At 60.1% G+C, this 9,276-nt stretch overlaps 1 protein-coding gene across 1 annotated transcript in view; it reads left to right on the plus strand.

The window, feature by feature from the left end:
* The first annotated feature begins 317 nt into the window (after nucleotides 1–317).
* LOC116815817 (RING finger protein 145-like) overlaps nucleotides 318–9,276 on the plus strand; it is a 32,196-nt gene continuing 23,237 nt past the window's right edge. The window contains 4 exon segments of the mRNA XM_075066727.1: nucleotides 318–525; nucleotides 863–1,063; nucleotides 4,320–4,428; nucleotides 4,824–4,915. Of these exon segments, the coding sequence (XP_074922828.1) occupies nucleotides 348–525; nucleotides 863–1,063; nucleotides 4,320–4,428; nucleotides 4,824–4,915 (580 nt within the window). The 5' untranslated portion in view covers nucleotides 318–347.

Raw genomic sequence — 9,276 nt, forward strand, 5'->3', positions numbered from 1 at the left:
TCGGGGGAATGGCGCCCATACGCTGTGGTTGCTCTTACACAAGGGCCTTGCTGCACACAAGCATCGCCTGCAGCTGCACCAGGGCTGCCCTCTGCCTTGCCCTTATCCAAGATGGCGGCTTCCTTAGCACGCACGGCTGCAGCGTCAACATGGCTGCACCCTGCCTTGCCCTCATCCAAGATGGCGGCTTCCTTAGGACCCACGGCTGCATCTTCAGTATGGCTGCTCCCTGAATTGCCCTTATCCAATATGGCCACCACCAGGTGCTCTTATCCAAGATGGCGGCTTCCAGCTTGGCTAAGCCTCGCAATCCGCCCCCCCACCCCCGAGGGCTGCCCTTACCTGCCATGGCCGAAGCGGCGTCACTGGCAGCCTGCGCCAGGCTTTCCGGCGGCCTGTCTATGTGCTGCCGGCGGGGGCGGGACTGGGAGAAAGTGAAAGAGACACCGAGGCCGCCGCGACGCGGGCAGGGAACGGCCTCCCGCCCCCCTGTTAGGGAGAGACCCCCCCGGCGTGCCCCGTCAGGTGAGAGCCCGCGGGGGGGCCCGGGGAGACCCCCTGCTGAGCGCCCCCCGCGGGACAGGGACCCCCTCACTCACCGCCCCCCTGCAGGACAGGGCCCCTCGCTGAGTGCCCCCTACTGAGCTTCTCCCCCCTGTAGGACAGAGACCCTGTCTACCACTGAGCCCCCCCTAGAGGGCCCCCGTGGGACAGCCCCCTAGTTGAGCCCTGCCCCCCCAGAGAGAGACCCCCATCTCTGGGACCGCACCTAGGGGAGGGAGACCCCCAGACTGAGCCCCATACTCCCGAGGAAGGAGACCCCTGAGATACCTCCCACCTCTCCCCCCATTGGCTCCCCTAGGTGGCCCCCCAGCAGTCTGGCCCTGGGGCCAGGCCATGCCGCGGCTGGAGGAGGTGGCCAACGTGGTGCTGCGGGTGCCCAGTATCGTCCTGCTGGACCTGCTCTACCGCTGGGATGTCCAGGCCTTTGCTGAGCTGCTCCGGCCCAAGCAGGAGGAGGCGACATGGCGGCGCCGTGCCCTGTGGCACGCCTACTACCTGGGTGAGGCTGGGGGCACGGGGCAAGGGGGAGCGGCCCTGCTCTGGGCAGCGAGGTCTGCACCATCCCACGGAGCGTCCAGGAGGGGACGGCGAGCACCGGGGAGGTGTCGGGGCCACCTTGGGGCCACCCACCCTCGAGTTTCATTGGGGAGGTGCAGACTGAGTCCCAGCATGCATTGCTCCTTGGCGTGCGGCATGCTTGGGCCGGCAGTCTGCGTGCGCCACAGCTGGAGCGGGGCACTGTCTGTATGGGGGCGCAGAGTCCTGGGTGGAGACTGGGTGCTGCCCCCCAAGCTGTATATGTGGATAGCGGGGCGCACAATGTAAAGGTTTGGTCACCCCTCCAACAGCTCAAGTCAGTCAGATCCCCCATCCCCAGGCACAACCCTCCCTTGCCCTCAGCATGCTCCCCCAGAAAGTAGTGCCCCTTCCCTGCAGTGCCCAGCTGCTGTTCAGCCTCTCCCCGCGGGGTGCAGATTGCCTGGCCTCCGAGATCAGGGCTCCGCCAGTTACCGCACATGGAGGGGGCCAGCGGCACCCTGTGACGGAGCGGGGCTGGCTCTGAGTCAGCAGGAAACCCATATGCAGGAGTGGGGAGCCCCCGCCCCGAGCTCCTGGAGGCGGGGTGGTTTCCAGCTGTGGCTTCCAAGGCGCCCCCCTTCCCCCTCCCAGCTGGGGGCTCCTGCACATTAGCCACCCCATGGTGCCCCCTATCCCCCCAAATGCAGAAGTCAGACTAGGCCACGGCTTGTGAGAGAGCTCTGAAGGGGGCATAGTTTGGGTGCAGCTCTTGCCTGTCACATCGCCGGGGAATCGGCTGCAGGGGGGTGGATCAATCCTAGCGCAGCAGGACCCTGCTTCATTCGCTGCCCGATTCCAGTAGCTAACTATGGGCCTGGACGGAAAGGCACCCAAGGGGACAGCCCGGCTCCCCTACCCCCAGCTGTCTGTCTAGACAGCACCTCTCACAAGTTTTGATGTGATTGGCAGGCCTGGGGATCTCCTTGTCCTGGGTGCTCCAGTCTCCGGCAGTTTGACAGCAGGACAAAGGTCTTTGGTTTGCAGGTTGTCCCAGGAGTGTTAGCTAGGAGCACGGCTCCGCTGCAAACAGCACTGCTGTGAATAGCCCTTTCCTTCTCAGGTCTGGGCATGTAACTAGCTCCATTTGGCTCCTTTCTGGGCCAGCGGGAGCTGTTCTGTTGGCTCATGAGCTCTGCAGGGTGGATGCCGCCTTGTGTGAGGGAGCTAGGTTTGGGTTCAGAAAAGAACTAGGTAAGTTCCTGGAGGATAGGTCCATCAATGGCTATTAGCCAGGGCTGCAGCCCCATGCTCTGGGTGTCCTTGGCCTCTGGCTGCCAGAAGCTGGGAGTGAGTCCAAGGCTGCCAGAGAGAGGAAGTGGGGCCCCGAGTGGGTAAGGGAATTGCATGCTGAGGTGCCCGTGCCTGAACGCACTATTCCAGGCCTGGCTTTGCAAGGCCAGGTACAGAACAACTCACTCTGCTGAAGACAGACCGGTTGCCAGGGCACACTGTTAGGAACCTGACCAAGCGCTCCAATGTCTTGGGGCCTTGCTCTGTGAGTTAGGGTTGCAGGGCAGGGATCTGTCGGGTGTGAGACCTTGGGCCCAGGCAGATCGCCTCCCACACTTTTGCGGTAGCGTGTGTTCCTGTGTCCCAGACGGGACATATTATGGGACAAGCCGCTCTGCTTGCTGCTGGGATCAGTGGTCCGGGAAGCAGCCGTGCTGCGTTTTATTCCCGCGCAGGGTTGCTGAGGAAGGGCCGAGGCTCTGGAATCGTGCACGCTTCATTTGAGCCTGGAGTTGCAATGAAGGCACGGAGGGCGCAGCCTGCTCGCCGGTGGTGTGGTCACACTGCCGTAGGCAGTCGTGGCAGGCGGCTGACGCTGGGACAGCTCAGATAGTTACTGTCCTGGGCAGCACTCAAAGTGCTGTGAGTTCCAGCAGACGCCCTTCTCGCTTGCTGCGTAGGGGAGTGCTCACAATTATCTCTGCAAGATACGCTCAGATGGGGGGGAGTCGCTTATTTCCCCATCAGGCCATGAGCGTGTTGACTGTACATGAAGCTGCACTGCAGCTGCTTAGGACTTAGGTGGGACACCTGCAAGCAAACCCCGGCTGGCATTAGGATTTCAATGGGTGGGTCCCTCTCCTCGGAGTCAGTAGCTTGTCGTGCCTCGTGCGCCCTCTGCAATGTGTGATAGACCCTGTGAGGAACTGGGAATGTTCTTAATGTTTTCTCTGAATACTGTGTTGGTGCCTCAGTGTCCCCATGGCTGTTCTTAAGTATCTGACAGAGCAAAGGGCCAGTGCACCTAAATGACTGACCCTCTGTCTCCTAGCAACTGATGGCCTGGGCCCCTCCCCTGCAAAGGTGCCAGCTGAAGGTGTTGGAGACAAAGGGATCAGGTGACCTCCTGGCCCGGGAAAGGAGCTGAGCAGAGAGGAGGGGCTGGAGGGGTTGGTTAGTCTGGAGCTACCTGGGGATAAGGAGTGAAGTGCAGACCTAGGGGTCTGGCTCACTGCCCCCCAGAATGGACCCGGCCGAGGGGTCTGGTTCGCTGTATCTACAAGCTCTGTTTTAGACCCTGTTCCTGTCATCGAATAAACCTCTGTTTTGCTGGCTGAGAGTCACGTCTGACTGCAAAGTGGGGGTGCAGAACCCTGTGGCTTCCCCAGGACCCCGCCTGGGTGGGCTCGCTGTGGGAAGCCCACGGAGGGGCAGAGGATGCTGAATGCTCCAAGGAGAGACCCAGGAGGTGAAGCCGTGTGAGCTTCTTGCCCTGAACAAGTCTGCTCCAAGGGAGAGGAGGCTCCCCAAAGTCCTGCCTGGCTTGGTGGGGAGCTGTTCCAGAACATTGCCCGGGGACTCCGTGACAGCTCCCTCCTGTTGTTCAGTGTCACAGTTCAGCAGCTGCTGCACCCTGCTCCAGAGGTGGCTGCATTTCAGTGGTGGATCAAGTCCTGCTGCGTGTAGCGTATAGATGGAGTTGCTTGGGAAAGCCTAGTATCTTAACACACATGGCTGAGTTTGAACTGGTTTCTTCTTTCGTCGCTAAGGTAAGAGGATGGGGCCGGGGCAGAGACCCCAAGGAGGAGGAGAGACCGGAGCGCCTGCGGGGCTAGTGCTGAGGGCTGGGAGCCGTGTCCGACTGTGCCCTCTGGGTGGGCGTGGGTGGGCAGCGCAGTGATGGGACACCGCAAGCATGTCTGGCTGATCTGTTCTCTCCTTCCCAGGCCACGTGCTGTGTGTGGTGGTGCTGCTGCTCCCAGTCAGATCCCTGGTGAGACTGTACCTCTACGGCCTGACGCTGCTGCTCCTCTTCATGGGGCACCAGACGGCCAGGTGAGCCTCCTGCTGTGCCCCGAGGGCTCTGTGCTCTCGCCACGGCCCTGTTGGGGGCATGCAGTGTACGTGTGGGGGCTCGCAGCAGTGCTTGCCGCCCTGGGAGGAGAGCCCTGGCCCCGGGGGGAGCTGTCACAGGGCCTGGAGCCATGTGCTCTTGGGCTGTGACTTCACGGCTCCGACTCCTGGCTGTGGGGTGGCGCTTGCCCCTGTGGTGTGATCAGGAGAGGAAGGTGGGTGGGGTCTCGCTGCACAGGGACTCGGTAGTAGATCGCAGATGCATACCTGGGGCTCTGGCTAACTGGAGTGAGTGTGGAGCTGACAGGCGGGTGGGGTGGGGGCATAGGGAGATGGAACAGGCACCTGCTGCTAAGACCCCACTCCTCTCCTTCCAGGGACTACATGCGCCATGAGATGGAGGATGAGTTCCAGGGGGCTGTGTACCAGGACCCTATGGTGCTCAGACGCTTCGTGACCGCCCTGACAGGTGAGGCTGCCCCGTGGGCCCCCCTTCCTGAGACGCCTCTCTGCGGGGCCACCCCATCTTCCCCTCTGGCACAGGGATCAGATGGAAGCCCCCAGACTCCGGGTCAGGGCTTTCCCATGGGATCCCTCCCACCAAAAGTGGAATGGCCGCAGAGTATGCAGGGTGCGCTTTCCCCACCCCCAGTGCCTCTTCAGGGAGCACTCCCCAAGGAGCGACCCACAGCTGGCACCAGTATGGGTCGGGGGGCCCTCGAATGGCCTCTGAGTGTGACCACAGCACACCCGCTCATGCAGCGCAGTGGGGAGCGCCGGGGGAGCCCAGCCTGACTGCTAACTGAGCAGCACCTCTGGGCAACTGGCACCATGCCGATGGGACGTTAGAAACACCTCGACTGAGTTTGAATCTGTCACAGAGTCCCCGGGCGATGGTCTGGAACTGCTCCCCACCAAGCCAGGCAGGACTTGGGGGAGCCTCCTCTCCCTTGGAGCAGACTTGTTCAGGGCAAGAAGCTCACACGTCTTCACCTTCTGGGTCTCTCCCTGGAGCATTCAGCATCCTCTGCCCCTCCTTGCGCTTCCCATAGTGAGCCCAGCCAGAAGGGGTCCTGGGGAAGCCACAGGGTCCTGCACCCCCACTTTGCAGTCAGACGTGTGTGACGAACTGGGACTGTTCTTAATGTTTGCTCTGAATACTGTGTTGGTGCCTCAGTGTCCCCTAGGCAGTTCTGAAGTATCTAGGTGGTGGGATAAGGGTGTGTGATTGCTGCAGAGCAAAGGGGCCAGTGCACTCTAAATGCCGGCACTCTGTCTCCTAGCAATGATGGCCTGGGCCCCTCCCCTGCAAAGGTGCCACTGAAGGTGTTGGAGACAAAGAGATCAGGTGATCTGGCCGGAAAGGGGCCTGAGCAGAGGGAGCGGGCGGAGGGGTTGTTAGTCTGGAGTGGTGGGTTGAGCGGAGTGAAGTGCAGATGTGTGGGTCTGGCTCACTGGCCCCAGAATGGACCCGGCCAGGGGTCCAGTTCGCTGTATTACAAGCTCTGTTTTAGACCCTGTTCCTGTCATCGAATAAACCTCTGTGTTACTGGTGGCTGAGAGTCACGTCTGACTGCGAAGTGGGGGTGCAGGACCCTGTGGCTTCCCCAGGACCCCGCTGGGTGGGCTCGCTGTGGACAGCCCGGAGGGGCAGAGGATGCTGAATGCTCCAAGAGAGACCAGGAGGTGAAGCCGTGGTTGAGCTGCTCCAAGGGAGGAGGGCTCCCCAAAGTCCTGCTGGCTTTGTGTTGGAGCAGTTCCGAGCATCATCGGTGACTCCATGAATGTGACGCTCACCAGCCAGTAAACAGAGGTTATTGATGACAGGAACTGGGTCTAAAAACAGAGCCTTGTAGATACAGCGAACGGGATCCCTCGGCAGGTCATTCTGGGGGCAGTGAGCCAGACCCTAGGTCTGCACTTCACTCCTCAACCCCAGCCAGCTCCAGACTAACAAACCCTCAGCCTCTCCTCTCTGCTACAGCTCTATCCGGGCCAGGAGACCACCTCTGATCTCTTTTGCTCTCAACACCTTCAGCTGGCCACTTTGCAGGGCAGGGGCCCAGGCCATCAGTTGCCTAGTGAGACAGCAGGCCAGGCATTTAGGTGCACTGGCCTTTGCTCTGCCGATACTTAGGAACTGCCTGGGGACACTGAAGGCACCGACACAGTTTCAAAGGAACATTCAAGAACATTTCCCATTTGCCACCATCTTCCCCTTCGAGACCGAACTGGCGAGGTCACTCCAGCCAGTGACTTGGGGAAGTTCGAACCCACCAACGTTCCCATGGATGCCCCAGCATCTCTCCATTCCTTGTGGGAGTTCACCAGACAGTCAGTCTCATGCCCTCCTTAGGTCGGTGTGTCTGAATGGCACTCTGCAGGCGCATGTGGGAAGGTTTATGCTACTTGAACCCTTTTGTTCTACCCCAAGACCCCTGGGTTCAAACTGGACGGGGTCTTCTTCTCCAGCACTCTGGGCTGTGATTCAGGCTCTCTTGGTTAAGAGCCCCATCTTGCCTTGGCAGCTCTGGGCTTGGGCAGCCGCTCCCCACCTTGTGGCCCAGATACAACACTCTGCCGTCCCCACCTTACATTTCCGCTTTTACCGTCAGTCCACCCCTTGAGGCAGCCAGCCCCTCTTCACCTGGGACAACCGTGTCCTCCCAGGTCGGCTAAAATGCATATATCAGTGTCTGCCAGGGCCAAGTTCTCCATCCCCTCCGCTTGTCTAGAATTCCCCAGCGCTAGGCATGGGTCAGCATCGGACACCGTGATGCGCTTTAAGCTTCTGATAGCCCCAAAACAAGATCATCCTGTCTCTCCTTGGGGATCAGCCCCACGGGTGGGCCCATGCGCAGCCAAAGCGGTGGATCCCATTAAAGCAGCATGTCCTTGACCTCTCTCTCCAGGTTCTGGGCGCTTTCCAGTGACTCTGAACGGGAACCCTGATGAGAGTTGGCTCCCACTCAGGGAGAGATCCCCCAGGGCGTCTTCCCTTCTCCACTCCAATCCTCCCTTTCAGGTCGGTCCCTTCTCCCTCCAGGACCGCTCGAAGGGAAACCTGGATTTATGGGGCCCACAGCTGCCTCCTGTTTCCCTCGCATTTCCTGCTTGGGGAGCCTATTCCGGACAGGCTCTTCTCCACAGGATCGTCCCTGCAGCCTTCCAAGGGGTTTATGCAGCCTGTGGCCAGCAGAAGTTCCTCAGCTTCTCCAGAGGGACCTTCTGCAGCTCAGTCGTGGAGTTCAGCGTGCTGGGAGCAGGATGGCCGCTCCCTCTTGCTGCTGGCCGGGTCACGCCCCTGGCCTTGGCCCTGTAGTTCCTTCCCGCTGTGTAATCACTTCCAGCAGCACTCTGGACAGGCAAACTGTTGCAGCGACCTACCTGCTGGTGTCCCCCACTTCAGCTGGGGTCTCAGCTCCCCCCGTGCTCAGGGCTGCCTCTGCTTGTCCCAGTGGCGGCAGCGGAGCTCTCTGCTTGGTTCTCAACACAAGAGCCAGCGTGAGTTCCGATTTGTGCAGGGGGTGGGAGCCTTCTCTCCCCCTAGCCCAGGTGTGTACAAGGTAGGCAGGTTATCCGAGCCGTCAGCCCCCTCCTCAGGCCCCCAGGTCTATTATGTATATCAGAGGATTTCCATACTTACAATATTCGCTGGATTCGAATCACCGCGCAGCAGTTAAGAGAGCTGGATCTGTCCAAGGGGAGACGTCACCCCCCCAACGAGGCCTCCAAGCTGATACTCCTGGGAGACCCACAATGCCGCTGACTCCGTCGACATGCTGAGTCAGGATTCACGTGATTGCTAGATACGCGGACCTACTATGATGATGGCAAGAGGAGAGTATCCTGGTAAGCAAGCCAAGCTAGCGACAGACTGAGTGGCGGTTTGGTACCCGCCCTCAGATCGCGACTGCACCACCACAGTTCCTCCTGTCCAGGTATCGCCACCCAGGCATGTTTCCACCTGAACCCTTGGCAGCCCCTATGTCTTCCAGTCCACCATCGCCATGTCACGCGGCTGCTCGCTTCTCCGCAGCTTTCTTCAGGCTCTGCTTCTTCCATGATCCTCGCTCTTCCGACTCTGCGCCATCCCTCCGTTCGACCCCTGTGGGAACGACGATCGTGAGACCTCGTTGGGTGTGGACCAGACTCTCGGACATGCCTGCTGCTGCTCGCTGTCCAGATCCTCTGTAGTCCATCCTGGTCAGGATCAGCTCCTCGAGCGTGTCCTAACTCCACTGCAGATTAAACTGTGCTTCGTTGTGAACTCCATGCGTAACTCTCTCTTGTGTACACAGATCACAATGTCCTTCTTAGGAGTGGTGATTAGGCATCACTTCACCTTCCCAATGTGGCTCTGGACTTTCACAGGCTGTGTGCTCGTTGGCTCCCACAGTTCCAGGAGAACCCGGTGTGCCGCCTTCTCGGGTCACCACATCTCCCCCCTCTCTCCGTAGGTCGAGCAGTTCGCCACCTGACGACTGCTCACTGCTGTCGCGCGGACTCGTTTACTCCACAACAGTCCTCTCGGTACACTCCAGAGGTTTACACCACCCCGAAACCGTTCCCTCTGAGCTTCAGCAATCTGGTCCTCATCCTCCCTTGTTTTACTGCCACCAGTCACCTGTCTGCAGCACGCTTCATGGGGTGTGCGAGCGGTTCTGGGGGACCCAACTGAGAGTGCCAAATCATGCCAATTGCTGAAACGGGCACCAGCCCTAGCTGGGGTGTTCACCTCTAGATCAAACCAAAACGCCGACCAATATACTTTGTTTCCCCACTGCTACCAATCACACAAGCAATTTTCCTTAGACACTCCAGTCTCCC

This window comes from Chelonoidis abingdonii, chromosome 5 (assembly GCF_003597395.2).
Source record: "Chelonoidis abingdonii isolate Lonesome George chromosome 5, CheloAbing_2.0, whole genome shotgun sequence".
NCBI lineage: Eukaryota > Metazoa > Chordata > Testudines > Testudinidae > Chelonoidis > Chelonoidis abingdonii.